Here is a 26596-nt window from a genome sequence, read left to right on the forward strand (position 1 = left end):
CGTTCAATCATAGCAACAGCATGTGAGCACATGGGCTTCACCCTGCACTTCTATAGGTAGTTCATAGAGCAAACTAGGAACATACATTAAAACGACTAACACCATTTTTTTTTGTAAATGTAGGTTGACATTTCTGTTTAAAATAGAGCATAGAGATTCTCACTGTTAAGAAATGTCCTTCAAGGTAAAATACATCTCTGAATGATGACAATCCTGACATCTGTAAATAAAAATATGACCACCAAACCAAATATGCTTAAAAATCTGCTCCCACAGATTTTTCAAAAGATTAGTGGAATTGCCCTTTAATGTCTGGCACAGTCAAAAATGTTTACGTTGCATATAATGCAACATTGTGTAACGTTTGTTAGAAAACATTTGTAAACATCATCTTGTTTTTGCCCCTTATGTTACAGCTGAACACTTTATCCGCTGTTAATCTGCTATGCTTGACAACATTAAAAACTATCAACTGTGTAACACCTCTGCATCTATGACTGACACCAAGGCCTATTAGAACTCAACGACTCATACTGCCACCTGCAGGCCATATCTAGGTTCAGGCAGTAAGAATGGTGGGAAAATTCTGGGGGGGAGGAAAAAAACAAAAAAACAAAAAAACAAAACAAAACAAAAAAGTGTCTGCTATAATTACAATCCAGGTAAAGCTTGCCCAAGCATCGTCAACATACAATAGAGCAACCAAAGTGAGGCGCCTTTCAGGGGAAATGGCTGGAGGTTTATAGCACAACAGGATGAGGGTCTCCAAGCCCTGATAAACAGGACCGAGTCTTAACAGAGCGGCCATCCTTGTGATGCTTTCCTCTGAATTTGACCACATTTCGTATTTCTGTGCCGTCTTCATTAAAGTACATAAACAGGACAGATTATTAGACCATGAAAGGATGATGCATGTAAATTAGCCTGGCATCTTGTGACTGGATTTTTAGAAACATCTCAGGTACCACAATCCAGACACACATAGAAAATATATATAAAAGGTTTATTGTAATTAGTACTATTACATTAATGTCACCAATAAACACATTGAGTTCTTTTTTTAAAACATTTTAATTCCAAACTTATATTAGGTTACAGAAAAAATTACCTTTGTTGAGTCAGTACAAGTTTCTTTTTTGAAGCTTTTTCAAGGGGAGTCCAAAGAGACCTATATCCCACATTGGGATATACATGAATATTCAGACATACTCCGTAGTGTTACTGACCTGGAGAGGATACTACAAACTAATCTTCAGAGGGTTCTGATACATTATGCAAACAAAGTACCTCAAATTTCCTATAAATTTCAGTGGGTAATAAAGTTTCTCAGATTTCCTGATGCCCGTCAGATGTAAAACACAGAGGGAACAACAGGAGACGTTCACCTCTAAAGCTCAAACAACAACAACAAAAAAAGAATGGCTGTTCAAAAGAACTCTCTAAAACAGCTGCCCACAGAATAACAGGAGGCCACACACACACACACACACACACACACGCACACACACACACACACGGAGGAAATCTACAAAAAAGCCATTAATTCATCCAATCATACGAAAAAATGTCCATAGATCCAAAGACTTGCCCCAACGGGGCAAAATGGCAGCTGGCTATGCGGATTCTTTGAGTGAAGTAGGCAGCCATCTTAGTCTTTAGAATGTGAATCTAGCCAGCACTTTTCAGAAAAAGAAAAAAATAAAAATAATTCAAAAGGAGACGCCTAACTATTTCACACAGAGATCACACTACACATTCTCCAACAGCAGGTGGTTGGCTGGATGAGAGAAGGTTTCTTCCGGAAAGGTAGAAGGAAGGTTCCAATGAGTTGTGCTAATCCAGGTGGATACTGAACGGCAGAGTGCTGCTACTTCAAAGTGACTCCCCTTAAAGCCCTTCTGTTGAAAACTAGACCCAGAAGGATCAAAAAGATCTGCGCTAGCACCAAACGCAGAGTTGTGATTCAACAGGAAAAGCCATACAGCAGAAAGAGCAGGATGAAAACAACTCACCCCTTTAAAGTCTATGCTCTTCAATGCCCGTATCAGAGATTTAAAAAAAAAAAAGGGGACACTAAAAGACGTGCTAGAGGAAGGGGAGAGAGAGCTTGTGTGACTGATAAATCCCTTGAATACAGCCGATGGAAGAATTGCAGGCAATGAAGGCGATAGAACTAATCATCATCATCGTTCTCGTCATATTCCTCTTCGTCATCATCATCACCCATGTAAGAGACTGGGGTTTCGACCCGAGAACCACTGTAGTGTGAATCATTGGAGCTGGAGGCCATTGTTCCATCTGCCCCACTGTCACTAGAGGAAGAGATAAAAATGTTGATATTCACTGAGAAAATAAGCATTCATTCCCACAGTCAACAAAAACAACAAACAGGTGCAGATGATGATTCTATGGCAACGTTTAAATTAGCTACAAACTCATTATCTAACAAAAGGTACCCTTCACGACTGAGGATTGTTTATCGGTATTGGTTATTGGTATCAGGCCAATAACAGCAGAAGATGCTAGATTGGGGAAAAAGAATTAATCTGGTCCAATCCTGTATATAATATATCCTAAAATAGCACTGTGTGATGAGATATTTCTAGCTGTGTGCATGTTGTGTGGTAGCAGAGTTTAATTTTAAGATTAACATTTCATTTTAAAACGGCTTATTTTAAAGATTGGTATTTAAAAAAAAAGTAAAAAAAAAAAAAAAAAAAAAAAAAAAAAAAAGTATGTTATCAGCCAATACTCAAGGTTTTAATGTCAGTATTGGCAAGATCATGCCATCTCTAAACAACCAAGGTTACGTTGCTCAGGGCAGTGAGGCAGCATTCAAGGATATTTGGGCGTCTATCAAAAAAAATAAAAAAGATAAAACATGACTGACACCACGGAACATGGAAATGCACAAGATTTATGCTGCCTTATCCATGTAAAATGTTTACCCGAGTTCAACTTTGATGCAACATACTCTGAAGAGCTGTATAACTCATACAATCGATTTGCTTTTCCCGTACAGACATCTTTGACAGACTGGGGTAGTGACGGAATGATCAGCAATAGTGTTAGTGACTGTTTCAGCAGTCTCTGTTATTGGGCTTTCTATGGGCCAAGTGGACTACATATCTCCTCACTTGAGCAGTTATAATATAATAATATTCACAGACAGCTGTAGGTTTGAAACTAGAGGTGCTGCTAAAGATTAACTGATTAATCAGTTCCATCAAATCATTTTTATAACAAAAACAAGTTTTATACTAAAACAAAAATTCTGCATCATTCTGCAGGGGGCATCACACCCATATTAGGAACAAATGAATGGCATATTTGACAACTGCCAACATCATAACTTTTAATAAACATAATGGTTCCTAAGCTGATACTTGTCATGTGTACATCTGCATCCCCCCCAAATGTCACTGGATCCAATGAAGTACGAGGTTGTTAAGGAGTTAGAATACGAATTGCTGCATATATGCTACAAGCGAGGTAAACACTTCTGTGCACTGAAATGACAGCACACAGAAGTACATTTATTATTAAGTAACACAACTTCAGAGTTCTATAGTTAATACAAAGTGCAGTACATAGTTTAAGTGCAGTTTCAACAATTTATTAAAAACAACTGTTCTTAAGTAACACCATTGAGTAAACAGACAGTCATACTGTAGCCTTACAGACAATATCTAACAGCTACTGCCAAAGTAAATTTATTTCTTTTTTTTTCTGTGTAATGGCATGGTCAGGTAGCCATGATTTTGTGACTGCAATGGGTCCAAGTGCAAACAAACAGTTTAAATGATAAATAGCATCTCTACAATGTGCTTTGCAGCAACCATTGGTGAGCTCTCCATAGCCATAAATGACCATGTCTCTTACTAATTCATTCCATTAAGACAGCCAATGAGAGCATGTCATTAGCATTGAAAAAACACACAAACATGACCTTTTCTTTATAGAGGAGTAAATGACAGACTTACTCAAAAAAGAGCACAGGGATTGTTTTTAAACTGGGAAAAGATGTGTTGTGCTTATCTGAACACAACTCACTGGGCTCACTGAAGAGCACTGTGGAGTTGACCATGGACCATAATTCATAAATATTGCAAAAAAAAAAAAAAAAAAAAAAAAAAAGACTTTTAATGACAAGAACATCTTTGGATCCGATTCATGAAACCTTAATATGTTCTGTTTGTAAAAATCACCCGCCAGCCAACCAGTACTTGATTTCTTGATTTACATATTGTTTACATGAAGCACATTATGCAGAGATGTTGGTAGGGAGCAAATGAAACAACAAATAACAGCTTTTGAGCCAATGTCTGCACTAATAGTTGGAGTTTAAGGTTGAGCAGGGTAGCACTGCTCCCCTACTGTCCAAACTTTATATAAAGGGGACCTCCATTTTTTTTTTTCAGAATCCCAAAACGACTCTCTCCCACAGAAACCACTTTTCTCCCTAAACGCCTCATTGGGAAAACAGCTGTTCCTTTATTGCAAGATGATGCAATCTCGTGGGGGGAAGGTGAACGGAAAGGGGGGGGGGCTTAAAGACACAAGAGCTCTAATGTAGCATTTCAGACAGTAGGTAAATAGAGATGTAAAGTGTGTTTTTGGGCTATTGAAGCATGTAAATCTTTTCTAGTAGAGCCCAAAAATAAAATTATGAACACTGAAAGTTAGCATAATAGGTCTCCTTTACAATTACCATAACTGGAAAGTGTATTTGTTAAATTTTATATAGTTTTTAGGAATGATGTGATTTATAATGTGATTATTTTCCTAAATTAAATGTAATTGCAGTATTACCACAGTATGAAATTGTTCTATACTAGCTATATTTTATATTTTTTGGCCGGCGTGAGTAGTATAAAACAAAAGCACATTGTAATATGTCTAAATCAAACATGGAATATATGCAGCTTTAAACATTAGCATGTTATTTTCAATTTTTATTCTTATTACTGGTATTACAAAATCACACTAACGATCCATACACACTTCTACCAGAGACAAGTTTCATCATACAGAAATGCCAAAGTGGAAATTGCATAACAAAGCCAGTGGTGAAATCTACGTGCTTATTTTACATTCAGATTTGGCCGTACACAACTTTGAGACCCACTGTCTCTAAGCATGACTAGGTACTATTGGGTTCTTCATTCAACATAAAAATATTTCACTTTAGCAAGAATTTAGATAATAAATAAATATGAAAAAGCACTCCGCTAATTCATCTGATCAACTCCATAAAGCATAAAAATTCGGACTTACCTGCCAACATGATAGCGACCCCCATTAGCAGATGATGTCCCCGTCATATATACATTACTGATAGGGCCCTGTGCCATCTCTGCATAAATAAATGAATACCGAATTACGTAGAAGTACATAATACCATGCTACCACTTTACTTGAAAAATGACAACTTCAGGTATACTGTATAATTACTCCAAAAGTAATTCAGCTAAATGTTCTTATTTGCTTGCATAACAGTTTGAGCTGCTGCTCAGTAATGCTATTGGCACCACTGTTTTCAGTCATATGTCAATTTGCATGTCGTGCATCAGTGTCTCGCTATAAAGTAAGATTGCCGCATCCAGTCAAATCATGAATTCCCTCGTAGAATAAACTGCAGAGAAAAAGTCCTGACCCAAGATCATCTAAAATGTATGAGTATTTCAGACAGAGACCCAAAGATGAGGTGCCTTGTAAGCTCTGGAAACGAAAGATGTTTATGGTTTATCCAAGCAGCACAACTGATGTGCATGAACACTTGAAGCAAAAGTATCCCAGAGCACAGCAAAATAGCACTGCATGTCTTGCTTACTTTTTATTTCCACCCAAGCGTGATATATCAGGATCATCAACATGCAGAACATTAGTAGTAGCCACTTAAAAATAATTTCTAAATGTTTCTTGATTGCCCCATGTTAAAATTATTTTCTGCAGTGCTGATGTTATGGTAATGTCAAACCATACATTGTTATTCAGTTCTATATTTTCTGTTTAACAGCCATGTATAAGTGAGAAAATGGCTTAAAATAACATTAGACTCTGTACATTTACGTTCCTTGCCCCAAAGTTACATTTGCAAGTGCTTGTCTTTATTGGAGTAATATGCCTGTAATGCAGCAATCTTTTTGAATCTGAAGTCCAGGATTTATCTGCCCAAGCATCTGACAAATATGGCATATTATTATAATTAATACCATAGCACAGCAGTTCTATGGAAATTAGATCAATTTTAAAACATGCCACTACTGTCATTATTCTAAATGTGCTTTTTTCAGGATGGGGCAAAGCTGTGTGGGGGACTTTCATAAAAGGAACCCAAATCTATGAACAGCCCAGATGGCTGCTGAGCTTTCTGACAGCATCTTTCAGGTGATTAACAAAGACATGAGAACTCTTGATATTCTGAATGCCCAAACCTTCTGTGAAATGATCAACCCATCACAGAAAATGAGATCAACTGTTAAGACTAGGCCATTTTTGATGAGAAACAATTCATACTTTGCATACTTTGTTTCTTGTTACATTTGTTTTTTTAAGAGATGATAAAACATTGAAATATTAATGAGATAAAAGTTTGATAATTATTTTGCGTAAATTTAAATGTTAGATAAATTTAAGTAATAAAATCTTTAGAATCAACTAATTAAAAAAAGAATACATGGATTAATTGATAATAAAAACTGTTAGGTGCAGCCCTACATTTGGTTGATGCCAATTTTTTGGGTATTTGATGAACGAGTGTGAAGGAATGTCAGCACTGTCACTGTTCAGTCAACCACTCGTTGCCCATCATTACTGACTAATCAACCACCCAAGGTAGACTAAGCAAAATTAGTTTGGTTCAGAGAGCTGTGCAGTAGAGTTTCTAATGCTTTTGGTTATTAATATTGAGAATATCATGGACTGTTCAATTCACACATTTGGTCTGACCTGTGACATAAGGCTCCAGTGCTTTAGGCACCAGACTCCTGGCGATCTTTAGGTCTTCTGCAGAGCATTTCCCCACCTCCAGCCCACATGCCATACCCATGCGCTTCAGTACTTCAATATCATCATGGATCTCAAACATACTGTCAAAGTTGAAGAGATACTCAAACCTGCATGAAATCACAGAAGAGGACAAAAAGTAAATACAGTACACAAACAAATCCTGTAAGACACATTTCAACAAAAGGAACATATAATGGGCCAAACCCACAAGTACCAGAAAAAAAACTATTTGAGCTATTTGAACGTTAACAAGCACGTAGAGATGAGAAGAAATCAGAAAAATTAACATTTTTAGTATACTACTTTTTTTTTAATCTATCAATAAAACCCTTAAATTTAACAGAAAACAAGAGCAGTAGAGATAGGGCTGCTGTGGACAATATCGAACATATTGTTCTGATTGTATTGTGAAAATCACAATTCAAGCCCAGGCCTGTTTTTGGACCACAGACAGATTCACTTTTTTGGCGATACACTGAACGCTGAATGTAGCGTGCCAGACCTCCAATTAGTTGTGTTTGTGATGTCATGTACACAGTACATGGGGGCCTGGTTGCTTCTGATTGGTGTAACTTACAGATAACTCAAGCTTTTATTGGGCTAAATTTCCCTGTTAAAACAAGACAACATCGCGGCCATTCAGTCAATAATGTAAATTACAGCTCTTACCATTTAAAACTTGCCATCTTTTAAACTGTGATATAAAAATATTAATCTTTCAACTTGTGTTGTAGAAAACTTCTTTGATGTTAAAGAAAAAAAAAAAAAACTAGATACTGTAACAGGATGCGAGAATTTACTTGTCATTGGAGATGCTGCAGTCGATGACCGTTTTCTTGCTGGTGTTTATGATGATAAAAGGCAGGTGAATGACTGAATTGTCCGGTGGCGGCCTGTTTGTTTGCTGCTCTGTCTGACGGTTACGCTGCACAAGGTTCTTGAAGGCAATTTGCTACACACAAATATTAGAATTAGGGTAAATTATAAACACAATAAATACAATAACTTATTTTACACAACCATCTACCTGTAAAATGAGCTCTTGGAGCTGTGACTGTTTTTGCTTGATTCTTTCCAAGCGTCGTTGTCTCTCCACCTGCAAGGGAAAAAGCAACATTTCGGAGGTGCTTTTAAATTCACAGCATGACAAAATGAATACAAGGTGTTGAGTTATTTATTACGTGAATCCACTGCATTAGAGAAAAGGCTATACTCTTTGACACCAAGTAGCAACTTTAAATTAGCAGTAAATGTTAAGGTACAATAATCACTTCCTGTAAAAAAAAAAAAAAAAAAAAAAAAAAAAAACCCACTACAAACTGACAAACTACGCCAGGTCCAACCTCCATTGTGTTCTTTGCTGTCATGCTTGAGAAATGCTCTTACTGCAAAATTAATTAACAAGAGCATATTAGAATCAAATTTGTCACCACAAATCAAGAATGTCTGAACTAAGAGAATTCTTTCGGTGGTCTGCAATGGCATACAGGTGTAACCACACCCAGCACTCATACAACAAGCTTTGAAGCATGCTTGTTAAAATTATGCCTTCCAGTGATGAGAATGGTGCAGTTTTGAAAACTCTGTTAAGTGATTAGTCTTACTGTCATTTTTACAATGTAATACTGCCGTCATTTCATGAATGCATCACACATAGCACTGTTAGCACTAAGAGTTAAGCAAGTCAATGCATGACTGAGCAGACATTTTGTTCACATCATCATTCAGTCTCATTTCATTTGGCCCCTTCAGTAAAGCTCAAAGCTGGATATTGCTGAAGCAGCCTAATTTGCCTGTCAGCTAAAATCCCTACCACTTTATGTCATATCCTTTGTACACTCCATGGTCACATTATGTCCTTTATTACTTTAATTATGCACAAATCATAGTGTCAAAATAAAATTCAAATAATTTTGGAGCTCACTGAATAGCTAGCTGCCACTAGACACGCACACAAAGGCTACCAAACACAAAGGAATGTGCCATTTCAGACTACAAATGGAAAAAAAAATGGAGGGGGGGGGCGCTTTGTAGCGCAGTACAATAATAATCATGTGTTGTTGACACACAAAGCGTAACGACACCCCAACCCTGGCTCAACTTTGAAAAATGCTCAAAAATGGGTTGGGCTGATGTGTTTTTATAGCTAACATTAGCTACCAGAAAACAGACTCCAACAGCACTTTTTCAATCTTAAACAAGGGAAGGCATTTCTGATAAGACAGTGTATGTTGAGCCTTAACAGCAGAGGTGGAGAGTAAAGAAGTAAATGTAATTCGTTACTGTACTTAAGTAGTTTTTTTGTGCATCTGTACTTTAGTTAAGTATTTCCATTTTGGGGACTTTTTACTATTAAATATCTGACTTTTTACATTTTGTGAAATCTGTAAATACCTTTTGGTTTATGCGTGCAGAAAAACGTAACATGTCAAAATAAAAGAAGCGCGAAGCAAGAACTCCAATCAGGGAACAGCGGCACTTTGTTTTGAGGTTGTTTTGACCTGTTTGACATACCAACCCAGTGCAAGCACACAGTTCAATGCCAGTGCAGCAGTGTAAAATACTGCAAGTGCCTATGCCAACATAAATGATGGAACAAACCTAACTTTGTGTAAACAGACTACAATATAGAAATATGCACAGATATGCAATTGTGCCAGGTATGCGTCTTTTTTCTGAATTTATACAAACACTAATTTTATAGTAAATTCGTTTTGGCCAGTTTATGTTTATGAACAGAGACCTACAGATGCAATATAGTAAAGGAAAACTCATTTGTGTTTAAAGCAAGATTTTTTATTGAACTTAAACTTGTAACTAAGTTCCAAATACAGACAGCTTAAGTCTGTAAAAGGTTATTTCAGAGCGACTCTGCTCTACGTAATGGAAATTGTTGGCCTTCAGTGTTTTGTGCTTATGATCATTTTAATAAACATTAAAATTAAAACATTAATAAACATCAGGGACTAATTAATGGCATTCTATTAAAAGATTGGTTTACCAAGAGAGACACTGGAGTATTTTAACCTAAAATGAGTTCATGAAGCAAGAGGCTTGTTACAAAAATTATGATAGGACATTAGAGTCAATCTTTTAGTACTTTTACTTTCTATACTTAAGTACATTTGAATGTGAATACTTTTGTAATTTTACTCAAGTTGAGGTCTAGAGTAAGGACTTCTAATCTTACTGGAGTAATATTTCACTTTGGTTATCTCTACTTTAACTCAAGTACATGGTTTGTTTACTTTGTCCACCACTGCTTAACATTAGGAGCCAATGACGACTTAAGCAGCCCCCCCCAACCTTTGTAGCCCAAGCTAGTTCTCTTACACTAGCTGTTCTCTAGCATAACTGGCATCACAACCTATCTTTCAGCATGCTACCCGTTTGCTGCCAAGCACAGAAATATAAGAGGGAGACTACATCGTACCCAGGAGGTTGTTCATAGATGTGACCAGGTTAGGGTCTTACAATGTCTCTCCTGCCATCCAGAGTTTGTTGCAGTGGCCCTAAATCCTTACATTCTGCAAGCTGTTCATGGCATTTATCAGCAACTAAAGGGAGACTTGCAAGAATCCCCACTTAATCAGTCCCTCTGGTTACCTAAACATATGTTGAACACTATCAATATAATGCTAGTGAAGTCTAAAAGGCTAAACCTAAATAAACAAACAAACAAATTGACAAATACAATATATATGAACTACTAATAATAACTAACTAGAACTAACATGCTACATTTCTAACTAACTAACAACTGCATTTCAGCTATTAATGAAAAAAGTAACTACACCGTAACACTAGGGTCACGAAGTAACCCGTTTAGCTGCTTCACTAAACATTACTACACACTGCTGCCAATCGCAGCAGTTAGACTGCTGAAACAGTTCTCATCTTTACCACCAACACAAATTTCTTTACAACAGTGGTGATGGGTACCCAGAGTGATTGTGTCTGCATAAATTTAGCCATTTTGTTTATTATCCAAAACTGTGAAGCTTTCATATGCACTAAACATGTTGGACATCTGGTTCTAACCACCATCACTCTGAACAATTCAGGATCTGAAAGTTTCTCTAGAAAAGAGGATTTCACATTAAACTGCTAACATCTTAAAGTAGTTTAATGTTTAAATCTCCCTGATTTAAACATTAATAAAAGTCCCTGTCAACATAGCTTCAAATGTCTTAATATTTGCTTTACTAGTAAAGATATGCCATGGCAAAGGTTTACAAGTGTTCTTTTAAGAAACATATAAAGAAATACAAATTAATAGTAAATAAATGCTCCAAAAATTCTGAGCTGCTGCTGCTGTAATTGTGTGGGCATATCAGAAAGCAAAATGAAAGAGTGGCATCTCTCTATGTAACAAGCACTATCTGATTTGTATTTTGGCAGACCTGATGTCAACTGTGCCAAATTTAGTCTCATCCAAATCGAACTGAAGAAAGCAGCAGAAAGAACAAAAATGTCTGAGAACACCACACATTTACTGTCATTATAAAAACATCACAAAAATTAAATACAATATTAAGAAGATAATCGGGAACATAAGTAGACAGGAGCTTTAAAGGTGCAGTGTGTAAGACTTGGCAGCATCTAGCAGTGAGGTTGCAGACTGCAACCAACATACCACCACCCCCCCCCCCCCCCTCCATCAACCCTCCCATTCCAAGCATGCAGTAGAACCTATGATGGTTGCGTTTTCCTTTCTTTGAGGACGAGGACTCATCCTCTTATTCTTTTCCTTGTAATAAATAGTAAAAGTGATCCTCCACTCATCAAACTTTGGGTTCTCAAATAGAAAATTGTCAGAAAACACAAGCAGCAACCACTGATTCTTCTTCCTTCTACGTCTTCCAACCAGTGCTACAGTGCCGCCAAATTCAAGCCGCCACTTCAATGTAAAAATGCAAAAAACACTCCCTAGACTCAGTGTTTGTTTTGTCCGTTCTGGGCTACTGTAGATACACGGCAGCACAACATGGTGGTCTTTGATGGAAGAGGAACCATTCTCTATGTAGATATGAAGGGCTCATTCTAATCTAACAAAAAACCTACCAATTTGCAGTTACAGGTAATTATACACTCATGAAAACATAGATTTGTATACTAAATTCCATTTCTGCTAACAGATACCTGTAAACCTAACACATTGTACCTTTAACAACTGAATTGTACACAAAGTATGAATTTTTTTTTTTCTTTCAAATTTGCATTTAAGGCATTATCCAACTAGTCTTTTTCCCTCCAATTTGACCAAAATCATCAGGGGTGTGCAAACCCTGGGCTAAAGAATATGATGCTGGGCCAGAGGGAAAATTAAACTACAACACAAGGGACATTCAGGACCGGAGTAAATGCCAAGACTGATATACTGGCATCCACTGAGCTTAGACACAAGAAAGCAGAGAAACTCACCTCTAAGTTCTGGCATTCCTGTGCTGAGTTGGTGGGGAGTCCAATCCACTTGATCTCTTTCTTCTCTTTTGAGATTATGTTCATGGCCATCAACACGTTGAGGGCATCATATACACGCCGCCGAATATTCTTCTGATCATACACATGCTGGTAAGAAAGGGAGTAAGGGAATACAATTAGAGATGCAACAACAATTTTCCCTATGCACAATACAGACTCCGATACAGTACTGAATTTCAAATATGTTTCATTGCTGGGGCTGGGATATAATGTTAAGTCTCTGTCACAATATTTTCCTAATACGTTATGGGACCACGGTATTTGGGAATGTTTAAGTTTACATTAATAAAGTCAATGAACCCATGCACAATCTTTTAAAATGTCTTGTTTTAACTACACTATTTTGTTCTGATTTATTCTCTTAAAATTAAAATAAGTCTTAAATAATGTATTTCAGTTAAGCAGCTGAGACATTGCTATTTTGCAGAACATGACATTACCATAGACATAGTATTGGGCGGTACACTGGTTCGTCCAGGATACCAGCTGAAATTCTTCCTCAGGTACGAGTTGTCATAACTGCCATTCTGGTATGCCACAAAAGGTGCAGATAATGTGGCATACAAACTGTACAAACCACACTAATGTTAGTCTATTTAGCCAACTGGGTGAGGCATGGATGCAGTGGTTATGTTTCAAATGAAAATGAGTCGTCCTTTGACCTTGACCTTCCTACTGCATCTGAAGTACTACACTTTGCTTATGAGGCAGTGAGCATAAAGGAATGACCGGTCTTTGGTGTCCATGTTAGGCATAGGCTAACCCTCAGAGTGCCACCTGAGAAGCCGTCTGACTGAGAAGATGTCTTCAGCTGCTTCAAACGATGCTGCAGTCTCAGGGCCTTGGACCAGCTAGTAATGATGGCCGGTACTGATAGCCTGCAATATTTTCCAAATTCCAGCAGTGTCTGATCAAGTGTGCGAGACATAACTAAAGATTTTGGCCTCTTATCTGAATTGCACCTTAAATGCTCCAGCAGTAACTTTCAAATGATTTTACAGAATGCTGCTACTTTTAAGGTGAAACAGGAAATTTGACCAAAAAGCTGCCCATTAAGAAGCTTTGCAGAAATTCATTTTTGCAAGACCTACGGGACTCGTGTCAGAGAGCAATATTGACATAGGTTTACCTATTTATTGATCAGTTTTGTTTTTACTATTTTACACAACAAAATGTTTGATTTACTTTAACTGTTGGTAATGTCTCTTACTAAAAAGTGACAGGACACCCAAGATTAATAAACCACATATTCTGTGCTCTACACCAAAATCAGAGGTTTTAACTATACCGTGGAAAAACTTTCAGCCATACTGCTCCATATTTTACATATACTGCTCATTAATCAATAATTTTAAAACTAAAAAGTAATACTGTTATGCGACCAGAAAACTTATTGTCTAGCACTTTGCAATGCTGAACAGCTGTATCAACTGTTTTGTTGTAATCTCTGGATAGTTGTATTACAAGAAAGCATTACATTTTTAAGGACTAAAACAACTGAGGAAATAACCAACAGTGCAGGTGTCTTCCATAAAACAATCTGAGAACACATGACTTTAGAGGTTTAATAGACAATCAAAACATGAAACAAACTATGTGCAACATTCTGGTCTTTACCGCTTCGTTTGGAGAGATATGGTTGTCACCAGAGCTGAATTCAGCCACCAGCTCATCTGCTACTTCATTGTATGTGGTGACACCCTTCCTCTGTACCTTCTCACAGACCTTCATAGAGAAATGCCTCAGCCCTTTCCCATTCTTATCCCCTTTCTTACTTCTCTTCCTGTGGACAGAGCATTAGCATAACATCTAAAAGGGCTTGACTTCACTCTAGAATAAAAAATGATTTTTTCACACTTCATTTAGCTTAATTAAACCACACAGAGGGATTTCACTGAATCCACTGCTGCTGGAACAAAACTTACAAAAACTGAAATTCAGGTGGGAATGCTTTGGTTTCAGCTTACCCTGAGGACCATGGTGAGGCATCAGGGGGCTGGCTCTGAGTGATGAACTGAGAACTGGGTGTGTGAGGACTGTTCATAAGGAGAACATTGGACCCACTCGGCCTTTGGGGTGTACCAATGACCTGTATAGCATATAGCAGCAAGCATATCACTCGCAACTCAAAAAAGTAGACAAGCTACGTGGTTTTGTTGGAAACAGCATATATACTCTGTACTGTTTTGCTGAATTGGGATCATTGTCCTGCTTAAAGACTTACCATCTGTGGTGCAATGTTGACATTGGAAGGACCCAGAGTTTTTGGCAACAGTTGTTTTCCCACTCCAACTGACTGTGGATGTACAGTCACTAAAGACAAAACCCCTAAAGGGTAAAACACAGTTACAATATGCAGCACATAATGCAGGACACGAAAGTGGTATGTACTTTACCTAGCACTTTTAACAAAGCCTGGGGCCTGTCTCATGAGGCAGGACAGTGGATCACCTTCACCAAGCTACATAGGCATGGCAACTTATGCTATAAGCCTAACCTGCTTCAAGGTAGGTAAAGTCCAGAATATTTTTGCTCAGAAACCCCTCTTGGACCATTCAAGGATGACCTTCTTGCAGACATGGACCCACCTGATCCTTTACAGGTCAACCCCCCACCCCACAAACTGCTGCAAGTAATTAATGCACATAGCTCTCCAAAAAAAAAAAAATCAAGAGATTAAATGAAGACCTGCACAGCAACAACTCACCTAGCCCTAGTGACATTTGAACAGCTTCATCAGTGTGACAAATTCAGAGGAAAAAGAAATTCAAATAATTATAACCAAGAGCAACACTTAAAGGAAATACGTTTGATATGATATATAAAATGTGTTTTGATATATAAACACATTTTAATAATTCCCTGTGGAATGAGGCAACTGTGAGGAGCATAAAACATAACACCAATCTGTTGTATGGTATACTTTACACGGTCAATTTTCTTCTGTGATGCAAAGATATCTATCAAGGCGTTGATTCTGCATGCTAATGACCATTGCTCTCACTGGCTCAGTACAGTGGGTGGAGTAAGGAGTGTGGAAATTGTGCCATGGTGGTACAATGGCTGCAGCAGAGCACAGTGTACCAAATGTTCACCTTTATAAGCTTGTTTATGCTGAAAGCAGTCACTAAAGCTATGCTCTCCCAGTCCAAATCTGATTTTTGGCATATCTAGATTATATGATAGTTTGGACAGCAAAAAATGTCAATAGAAATAAGTGTCTCTCAGTCTGGAAGCTCTGGCTGCTCAAATTAAATTTAAAAGTCTTTTGTGTCACTTGCAATATGACAAACAACGACAATATCAAATCCAGACTGATGGACATGCTGGAATTCAAGTAGAGCACGAAAGATTTATGCTTATGCCAGAGACTTTTGAAAGATTCAGAAGGTGAAATGACATCTCCATCTCTCCTGCATTTGCATTTGAAATATACTTTACCAGTGTAGCTACGTAGGTAATGACACCTACATCATTATCACAACAGCCCATGCAGATAAGTTGATGTCTGGACACACAAATTCAACCTGATCACTCACAAATGACAGGGCAGACAGTCGTATCAAAAGATTTTATTCAATCAAGGATTTGATAAACAAATCTGAATTTCCTGTAGTCTGAACACAGAATAAATCATGAACAGGTGTCAGCAAAGCATGTCATTACCCAGAAATGTTTAATGCAGAAACTTGTCATTTGCATAAGTGGGTTTTGTTTACCTGTTCTGTCCCTGCTAAGATAATGCCAAATTCTGCTGGCCTTAAAAAGAGGATTTTAACTGTAATGTAAAGTGTAATACTCAAAGCCTGTCTCTGAATATTACAGTAGCCTGCTACCGATATCCCAAGTAGCAAGCTATGTCAAGCAGCAAATCATAACAGCCTGTACCATGTTTTCTGTAAAAGGGACATACTTCAAAACAGATATTTCACTACAAGTTCTTGGGTGGCAGATACGGTGACAAGTAATGAATTTGTGAAATGTCAAGGAAAATGCACTTTTGTTTACTATGTCTCCTTTAACACAGTGTCACTCACGCAGCTTTTTTATGGTTCTAATGGCTTTACCTTATTAAATTTGACATAGAATGCACATCTAGTTACATCAACTACTGCTTTGCTCACCTTTGCCAGGGCTGAGATTCTGGTCAATGAAAACCTTTAGCTCCCCATTGGCCTCAATCAGATCAGCCTATGGAGAAGAACAGAATGATGACAAATTCATTGCTCATGCTAATGGAGAGGCTCTCACATGCAACCAAAAAGCAGAAATAAAACACTTACATCTTTAGCCATGATCCTTGGGGAAGAGGAGCAAAGGCCTGGTCTAACTGGAGATTCAAAGCCAAATGTTCACAAAGGAGTATGCCTGCAAATGAACAAATAGAGTGCTTTTGGCACAAAAGTATGTCAGTGCAGTAACCGAGGTTACTAGCAAACATTTGGTTCACATTGAACCAAAACGTCCTATCTGAGCAACATTTCTACTATAACTAACACAATATGGTTGACCTAAATCCCTAAGCACTTATTAAAAGACTGTTTGCAGTTTGGAGTGCATGACTCCAGAAGCTCGTCTGCTCTGACATGTGCTGCTCTCAAAAGCAGGGGGGCTACACTACAGCAGGCCGCAATTTGCTTTCATAATTTTGCCCAGATTTATTGCATCTACGTGACTGAGTCCTATCCACACCACAAAGCCTCGAAAACAGCCAAAACGTGGACGAGAAGCGCTTTCTACACGATTCAACATCTTATTTTAGGGGTTTTCTCTCCAGCGACCTGATCTAAACCAGCCTCAAGCTCTAAACCAGGACATGGCCGAACCACTAAGTTAACTTACACTGCTATGCGAGAGCACAGTTACCCAAATCAATCGATGTGATCAAGCTCTGATCGGTCTAGGTAACTTATTTTGCTCGGAAAGTATGTCCCTTCTTAGACCTACGTTTCTGCCAGTTCCTAAGTATTAAAAGATTGCGAAAAGGCTGATGAGCTGCAGGGCGCTAGCTAACAGCGCTATGCATCCTCGTTATAAGCAATTCGAAAAGAGAAAAAAAGTCAACAAACAGGGCCAGACAGGAGACAGCTCTAACGAAAAGCATGTTAGCAGAGCTAGCTAGTTAGCTAGCTGGTCTGGAAACACGTTGTTTTATAGCGAAACCGTCATTTAGGGGCAAAACAAAACGCGATCCGTTCAAAACACGAAGCCTACACACCCGTGCAATGCTTCGCAAACAGGTTAGTGTTACACCAGCCGTTTGATCTGAATTATAAAAACTTTGCACTGAACTTAGAAGTCAATACCGTCTTGTATACCCTACCTTCTTGGGTCCTGGGGTTTTTGTTGGCATAGCTTACTAGCTAGCTAGCTTTTAAGGATAGATAGAGGAAGAGGAGGTCTGAAAGCCCCTCTCACAACAGGAAACAAAAAACTCAATTTACATTCATATAAAAGTTTGTAATTATACTGAAAGGTCCCCGTTACCATTAACCCGTCCACGACGGTTTAGCGGTTCAGTTTAGTCACTGAAACCTTTCTAGTACTAGCCAGCTAACTTGCATCAACAAAATGGATGCGAACATAAGCAAGACAGCAGCTGCTTATCATCGACACTGCCAGTTTATTCACTCAGAGGAGTCTCTTTTCTGCAACTACCGCGGGGAATGCGTGCTCTGATTTAAATGTTATTTGCATTTTCAGCAAAGCCAAGGTAGTAGCTAATGTTAGCTAGTTTTTGCCATATATGAAAATTGATTTCTCTTGGCTAACGTGACTGAACTCGGTGCAGCTCAATAAGCTACGACACGGCTGAAGGACGACCAAACTGAACTTTGCATAGACCGCTGCGTTTGTCTGAAGAGATAATTCATAATATTATTAGATGGCTGCACTAGACAAAAGCAGATCAGCAAAATATGAACCAATGCTTTTGCTAGGTCAGCCATTTTTACATGCTAAGCCAACTGGTATCTTCGCCTGTTCATTTATCACAGGCCTAAACGAACCAGGACCGATAGTATAGCTAACTGTCAGTTATCTTTTAGATCGACTCCTGCTAAACGGATTCAGACCGAGGCCCAACTGAAAGGAGGAAAGAACCGGATTTATAGTTAACGTAGTTATTAGCTTGCTGCTGTCTGCGGATAGCTAGCGAGCCTGACAGAAAGAACAGAAAGAGGATGAGGAAGAAAATTAGTTAGTTGTGTAGCCATCAGGCGAGATCATTTTCGGATAAGTGAGATGAGCTCCGTTGTAATGTCAGTAATTTGTAGCTGGCTTAACGGACACTCAGGTGGCTACAAGTAACTAGGTAACGCTATATAACCTAGGGTAGCTATTATTTATTCGCAGCATTACTGGCGACAAGAATAGCGACTCGGCAGTGTTACTGCGAGTTCAGCTAGCCGGCGGCGCAAACATCCGTAGCGGGTTATTTTTCCTCAGAAGCAGGCGACAGCACTCCCGTTAGCTCCCTGTTACCAGCCGGCTAAGCTTGCTAACCAGCCAACGCTAAGGAGTGACACACCGAGAGCGCCGGCTAACTAACCGGTCAGTCAGCCGTTCAGCTCGCTAACGCTCTGCAAACACAAGACATGCCCGAGCAGGACACACAGACAGGCTTCCCAGTTAAATACTGCGTGAAATTGGTAAACGTCATATCCAGGGACAAACCGCTCACAGTTGGCCGCATTCGCGTTTTGAATGAGCGTTATCTCGCCGAGCCCGGGCTGCTCCCTCTCGCTCCTGCTCCTCCGAAAACTGAGCTTGGCGGTGTCCACAGCAGCTCCACTGCGATTGGACGAGCAGACCTGTGACGCCGCAGAGTCGTTTTCACAGAAGCCACGCCCTGCCGCGATCTGATTGGTTAACACTGTGCGTTGCTTTCGGTTGGTAGCCTCACATTAGTGCAGCCGACGTGGTTCCACCCTCTTGTTTCTTAAGGACGCCGAGCAGCTGATTGCTGATTCGCCTTCACGCGGCTGCCATGAAAACCAACAAAGCTCGGGAGAAGTTTGAAAGATTAAGCTTAAGCTGGGGCGATGGTAGAGGGAGACCACAAGAGCAACCCCCTCTCAGCATAGTATATCTATATATAATATATCGTATATATCAGTATTTGGTAGAAAAGGTGGCTCACTTTAAAACGTTGCAGCTTTTAAATGGCAGCTGGTGTCCAGCCAAATTAATATGTACCTGACATTATTTTATATAAAAAATATAGCAGGCCAGTAATTTTTACCCTTGTTGTAGGCCCCAGATGGGTCCTTTAAATAAAGATCAGGTATATTTGTTTGTTTATTTGGTTTTTTATCTAGTACACTGTAATATGCTACATACTGGCTGTCAAATAAAGATAAAACATTCTGAGCTAATCACACCTCAAAGAGCTGGGTCATGACTGAGCCTCATCAAATTGCCACAGTGTGGCTTAAATTCTACTTGGGCCATCTTGTTTTTTTTTGGTTTTTTTTGGGTGAATGATGACTATTTTAATGCCACTCCATTCAATTTAATTTATTGACTAATTCATCTTATTCATAGACCTTACAGAAGGCTATCATAAATTAAATAAATAAAACTGCCAAATGAGCATTGACTACAAGACAAGAATGATAAAGTTCACTATTCAAGATACATATGCACTCAGAGAGACAAGGTACACTGTTATGAAAACCTGGACAACCCAAGACCCAGTTTTCTCTTACAGTATGTGGTAAAAACATATAATGTACATTTCTGGGTGGGGCATGGAGCACTGACTGTGCAACTTGTGATGGTTGCAGACAAGACCTTATCAGTAAGAGCACCTAGAAATAAAAAAGTGTCGAAAACCATGCACCACCCTTCACTACTGTAATACTGTAGTACTGCAGAGTTGAGCCAGAGCCTCTCCTTGAGGGTTAAATGCAAGTCAGGATAGTTGTAAGACAGTGGCCAGAAAAGAGCTCATTCAGCAATTTTCCCTATTCTAAAACAAAATCTGCCTACTGATAAAAAAATTATAAGTACCCACAGTCACCACATACAGTTAGTTGTCCGTTGTCTTTATAAACATTTCCTGTGTAATATTTGTGCAATGCTGTAGGCTGCAGGTTTTCTTCATCTGCCAACAGGGATGGATTATTGACTATTCGAGTAGGATAGTCCTGAGGATAGTCCACTGCAGGTGCAAATGACTGAACAGCCCTTAAATACATAACAACAATACATGAAATAAAGGCCCCTTAGCCTTGCCACTATATGTAAAATAATCAAAAGTTCCCTCAGACACAAAAGTGCGGAAATATGACTGCGCAGAAAGAGTTAGCTGTTGTGCGATAATTTTTGCTTGTTTTGGTTTCCAGTGCTGTTAAAAGTGCATATGAACAAACAAAATCTGTTTATTAAAGCTATTTTCAGGTCTTTGTTTTGTGTGTATGTGTGTTATTGCCATAATGTGACATTAGTGGGATTTCACAGATACATCCCTGTGCCTAAATGATTATTGTTATGATTAATTTTTTCTGATGAATTAGTTGTTCTTTTCTTCAGAAGGCAATGGCATAATTGCAGAGGTACTAACACAGTACTGCTGGCGTGACAGTGCGCGCTAAGAGTTACTAGCTCCACAGATCAGCTGCAGAGCCGGCGGCTTTCGCTTGTAAACTACATTTCCCGTCATAAGGGAGCGCCAGTGCGCATGCTCCGTGCTCCTCTAGCGCATTCCCTCGACGCTCACGCGCAGCCGTATATGGGACTACTGGGTATCAATTTGGTCAGACAGCGGGTGATAAAATGGTAGGTGATCTGGGAAATTATCAAACGGTCATATTTACCGTTGCCATGAGGCGGAAGCGAGGGTGTGTGAGTCGTGCCGCGGTAGCGCCACTCAAAACGGGCTTTTCGTCAGCCTCGGTCGCACCTCCAAGTGTCGGAGTGCAGAAATGTAGGCTGCGAGAGCAGGAAGGTCAGTTGTTGATATTAGAGTCCGCCGCGGTGGCCCCGCACGTACCTTTCCCTTTTTGGTGTGCAGGGCAGAGCAGCGGACTGACCCCGGCGTAGAGGCTCGCCCGCCGCAGCGCATAGTCTGCAGGGGTCGACAGACTAGACCCTAACCACACGACCAGCCTGTACTTTTCGCTGTTGATGACTTTTATAAACGTGGGATATTAGTCGTGCGTAATTGGATACTTGCGCAGTCGATGAGTTTCCAACAGACCGGGATTTCCCGCAGCTCTGTCAGACACCGAGCAACACGCCGTTATAACTGTTCCTGCATACAGTGCAACTTTTACGCCCGCCTCGGAGCAGAATGGGCAGGATGGTTGTTGTCCATTTCTTTTCCTCCGGCCACGACTGTAAAAATAGTTGTAACATAAAGCTCGTTCTGCATGATGAAAATAACCGTTTCACAACATGGTTTGTTTTCGTGCACTGGACGCCCTGAGCTCGTCAGAGAGAGGGTCTGTCATCTCATATTACAAGTCAAGTGCTAGTTTTGCAAGTGACCCGTCGCAGTTCAGGGTGTGTGTCTTCTGCTGGAAGCTTAACAAATCTCAACCGCCTGCTTCAGAGACTTAATATCTGTGTGTGTTAGCCAGGTGTTTGATTTTGCCTAGTGTCTGATTAACTGATTAACACCCATTTACCCCCTCTGTGTCTTCTGACTGTCCACTACTGTCCTGCGTCTCTGAATGTGTGTACTTTTGCCCCTCAGTGTATTTGTGTGTTTCTGTTTGTACACCCTGCTTTGTGTCTTTCTCCGATTGTCACATTGTGTGACTGAAGGCCTCTTGTCCCCTGTGTTCGTGCAGCATAAGCTGAAATCTTCACAGAAGGACAAGGTACGACAGTTCATGTCCTTCACGCAAGCGGGGGAGAAGACAGCTGTGTACTGCCTCACTCAGAATGACTGGAAACTAGAGGTGGCCACCGACAACTACTTCCAGAACCCAGACCTCTACTTCAAGGAATCCATGAAAACCTCAGTCGACAGAAAGAAGCTGGAGCAGCTCTACAACAGATACAAAGGCAAGTTTTCCTGTGCGCTGCTTCAGTGGGTGCTTGTGTGTTTACCACTTGTTGAACGTTACTCCCTAACATGACTGGTATGCGCATGATCTTGCACAATAAGAGGGAATTACCCGTGTTTATATGAGCATAAATGGAAAGTTCTGTCTCTCTCAGATCCTCAGGATGAGAATAAGATTGGGATTGATGGAATACAACAGTTTTGTGATGATCTCAATCTGGACCCGGCCAGCATAAGTGTTCTGGTAGTGGCATGGAAATTCCGAGCAGCGACGCAGTGCGAGTTCAGCAGGAAGGAGTTCCTCGATGGCATGACGGACTTGGGGTGCGCTTGAACATCATCACATGACTCTGACGCCATGGTGATCATAGACTGCACAGTTGTTGTTTTGTATCTTTGAGTCTTAAAAAGCACTTTTTCAAAGCTTCTGCACAATGAAGTCATCAAAATGTAATAAGAAAAGTATGGGAACTGACGGGAAACTGCGGAAACTTGTGTAAAGAAACTTATCAGCTCTTCTTTACAATGGAGGCGATATAGGAAACAGGGTCTGTGATGTCTACAGTGCAAATGTAGCCATCTGTTTACTTTCCATTAGGCCAGTGAACCTACACATCTTCTCACCTTTTATGTGTAATATTACTCATAATAAAATAATGCTAAATCTGGGGGAAAAAAGTACTATTCCACCCTGCATGTATCTCTTGGCCTTGAATTGTATTAAAGAAATAAACATCAGGTGAAAACCTTATTTCGAAACTATTGTAAAGCAGTGTCTCAGACATCAGACAGCATATTTATAACTATTTCATGTAGTAACGTTATGTGAAGTAGCACTTTGGACGTCCAGTTCCTATCACCACCACTGTGATAAATTCTGTCTCAGTAAGTTTCTCTAGAACACAATATTTCACATTGAACTTATGTAAATGATTGAGTTATGCAGAAATGTTTAGTAAATAGGTGGAATTCTGCTTTAGGCTTATCTCTGTGGAAGATTCCTGTGATTGGATTTGTGACTTCTCTCTCTCTCTCTTTGGCCTGCAGGTGTGATAGTCCAGAGAAACTCCGGGCTCTGCTGCCTCGATTGGAACAGGAACTGAAAGACAGTGGAAAGTTTAAGGACTTTTACCAGTTTACATTCAACTTTGCAAAGAATCCTGGACAGAAGGGTTTAGGTAATGGTGGAGATGAGATATTCAGCAAACACACCAGCATTATCCAAATTTGACCACAATGTGTAAATTTATTTTCCTTGTTGTTTCGCATTTTAGATTTAGAGATGGCGGTAGCTTACTGGAACCTAGTTCTGACCGGTCGTTTCAAGTTTCTTGACCTCTGGAATAGATTTTTATTGGTAAGTATACAGAGTTTTGGAAAATGTTAAATGCTCAGAGAAAGTAAATAAGAATATTTTGCACAGTGATGTGTTGCATTACATTGAAACATGGATCAAAGTTTATTTCTGCTGTCATAAAAAGAAAAAAAAGATGAAACAGTTGATGCTGCTAGAAATGAATGAGTCTCTTTTTGACAGCATGTTTGTGTTATTTCAAGGAACCCCTGTTATGGTGACTGCAGAGTAAGCATCTTCAGGAATGAGTCTGTTTGAGTCTGAAATTTCCAGCTGGGTGGGATGCTTATTTCAACTTCATTTACTACCAAAAACTTTCTTTTCTTTTTCCTGTACTGTTAACAGGAGCACCATAAGCGATCAATTCCAAGAGATACGTGGAACTTGCTTCTGGATTTTGGCAACATGATTGCAGATGATATGTCAAACTATGATGAGGAAGGTGAGAGTGATTGTTTAATATGTATCTCCTTAATAAAAACCATGCTTATGGCCTGATGCTTACATTGCCTACATTGAGATAATTACAGTGGTGTACTTGCTGGAATTAATTTCAAGAAAGCTGCGAATAATCTTTAAAATGGGGAATTGTAATCATGTGACCAATGTTTTATTTTAGGAGCGTGGCCAGTACTCATAGATGACTTTGTGGAATATGCCCGGCCAATTGTGACTGGATCAAAGCGCAAAACTGTATAGGACTGGCTCCGCTGTTTGACAGCTTGGGTCTTTGTCACCTCACTGAATTCAGCTTTTTTTAAAGACTTGTATAAAATTACACACACACAAACAAACAAACAAAAAGGGAAAAAAAGAAGAAACGCTTGAAAACTCCAAGCTTGATGACAGAAGAAGGGGATAGAAAAGACTCAGGCCTCAATGCAGTACAAAGGAGAAAAGGTCCAGATGAAAGTGGGAGACTCAAGCTTTGTTTTAGAGCTGTCACGTGCACGATGTCAGCTGCTGCTGCTGGTGAACTAATCTTGTCTTGAGACCCTGAGGGATTCTGGGGGATCTCCACAAATCCAGTACCTCATCCTCATGGCAGAATGGCAGACAGTGTCCCACTTGCACACCTATCCCATTCACACTCTGCATCACAGAACACTAGGACATGAAGTAACGTGTTTCACAACAGAATTTTTTTGTTTGTTGCCTGGATACGTACCTCCTTTAAGACTTAACATGATGTATAGATCAAATGCACTTTCAAAACCAGAGACCCCTGGACAGAGCAGCATGCAGCTCACACCACCAGCACAAAACTTGTTGCCGTTGTAAAATACTGTATCTACTGTAGCAGTATGTACAGAGATGACTATTATAAATAAAACAATATTTTATAAAATATGAAAAAGTCATTTATAAATGTGTGGAAAGGTGATTTGTGTAAAGGAAAAATGAATAACTCTTCTTTAATGCCTCAGTATCACATATGGTTTCATTTTAGGTCATGTATTCCACTAACATTGCGCTCTTGCAGAATCTGGTTTAAGAGCAATGCCATTCAGTGTTTCTCATTTTTTTGTTTATCAGTCGCAGAATTATGTAAAAATAAATTATTGCCCAAGTACGTCTGAATGTCCTTCCTTTTCATTCTTTTCACAGCCGCACATTTCACATGACTTTGTAATGTATGTGGGACAAAATAATCTGTTGCATACAGGAGATCATGAATGGTTCTAACTAGGCCACTATATAGATGCAAGTATCATTTTCAGATATACACTATGTATTCAAAAGTATCCAGACACCCCTTCTAAGCAGTTCAGCTTCTCTGGAGAAGCCACTCATGAAGTCCCCATGCCAAATGCCAAGTGTTTCCTAGAGGGGTATAAAGCTCCCCAGCACTGAGCTGTGGAACAGTGGGACTGAGTGGTGGAGCTCCAACCAAGAGCTTTGTGATCCGGGGCTAATTATCCAACATCATTAGCTGACCTCACTGGTAATTATAAATTATATATATAAATTATAACTACCTCATGGTCTCTGGACTTCTGTAGAATCTGGATGAAATACTTTTGTAGGTAATTCTAAATTGGCCAGCAGGGAGCGCTGTATTACTCAGGAGTAAATGTAATTCATATTACTATTGCGTTATTATAGTGTGATTACAGCATTCTCAACAGTGTTTTCTACTTTTAACTTTACTCTAACATTTATTACATCACAGCAACAATTAATGGTTATTACCTGGATGATCAGACTTCAATATGAGCCGGCTAGTTAACCATGGCCTTTACTCCTACCACATAAGTATTATACTGATGACATCCTGAATGTGCAGCCAGATTCTTTCATATGAGAACAGGTACCACATCATTTCCAAAAACGTTGTGATGCTGTGCAAAAGGTAATTAAAACCAATATGCAATGATATGCAAATAATTTAAACGTTATATTTAATTGGAAATAGCACAAAGACAATATATCAAATGTTGAAACTGAAATTTTACTATGTTTTGAAAAATATATGCCCATTTGCATTTTGATGCCAGCAACACATTTCAAAAAAGCTGAGACAGGGCAACAAAAGACTGGGAAAGTTTGTGTAATGCTAAAAAAAATACCTGGTTCAGCATCTAACAACTAATAAAGTCAATTGACAACAGGTTAATAACTGACTGGGTATAAAAAAAGCAACCAGAGAGGCTGAGTCTTTCAGAAGTAAAGATGATGAAGGGTTCACTACTCAACAGTGTGCAGGCAAATAGTGCAACAATTCAAGAATA

At 39.2% G+C, this 26596-nt stretch overlaps 2 protein-coding genes across 12 annotated transcripts; one reads left to right on the plus strand and one right to left on the minus strand.

Moving 5' to 3' along the window:
* Positions 1-1052: 1052 nt before the first annotated feature.
* tfdp1a (transcription factor Dp-1, a) lies at positions 1053-19288 on the minus strand. Of its 4 annotated transcripts, none has more exons than XM_017695294.2 (12): positions 19178-19288; positions 16779-16863; positions 16620-16686; positions 14720-14823; positions 14463-14584; positions 14113-14278; positions 12436-12582; positions 8039-8107; positions 7812-7963; positions 6952-7118; positions 5278-5356; positions 1053-2312 (listed from the first exon to the last, which is right to left on the minus strand). In XM_017695294.2, exons 2-12 carry the CDS (start codon positions 16788-16790, stop codon positions 2174-2176), a joined length of 1224 nt encoding a protein of 407 aa, XP_017550783.1. In that variant the 5' UTR covers positions 16791-16863; positions 19178-19288; the 3' UTR covers positions 1053-2173. The 4 variants fall into 4 exon arrangements, with proteins under 4 accessions (XP_017550783.1, XP_017550784.1, XP_017550785.1 ...); XM_017695295.2 differs by having other exon boundaries at positions 19171-19288; XM_017695296.2 differs by lacking the exon at positions 19178-19288 and adding an exon at positions 17819-18263.
* A 1905-nt stretch (positions 19289-21193) lies between these two features.
* dcun1d2a (DCN1, defective in cullin neddylation 1, domain containing 2a) lies at positions 21194-25437 on the plus strand. 8 transcript variants are annotated; one of them, XM_017695304.2, is made up of 7 exons: positions 21194-21276; positions 22293-22509; positions 22666-22834; positions 23558-23688; positions 23785-23867; positions 24210-24306; positions 24484-25437. In XM_017695304.2, the coding sequence occupies exons 1-7, from the start codon at positions 21274-21276 to the stop codon at positions 24561-24563; spliced, it is 780 nt and encodes a 259-aa protein (XP_017550793.1). In that variant the 5' UTR covers positions 21194-21273; the 3' UTR covers positions 24564-25437. The 8 variants fall into 8 exon arrangements, with proteins under 8 accessions (XP_017550793.1, XP_037395237.1, XP_017550796.1 ...); XM_037539340.1 differs by having other exon boundaries at positions 21205-21276; positions 22196-22509; XM_017695307.2 differs by lacking the exon at positions 21194-21276 and adding an exon at positions 21327-21445.
* Positions 25438-26596: the final 1159 nt, after the last annotated feature.

This window comes from Pygocentrus nattereri, chromosome 6 (genome assembly GCF_015220715.1).
Source record: "Pygocentrus nattereri isolate fPygNat1 chromosome 6, fPygNat1.pri, whole genome shotgun sequence".
Taxonomy (NCBI): Eukaryota; Metazoa; Chordata; class Actinopteri; order Characiformes; family Serrasalmidae; genus Pygocentrus; species Pygocentrus nattereri.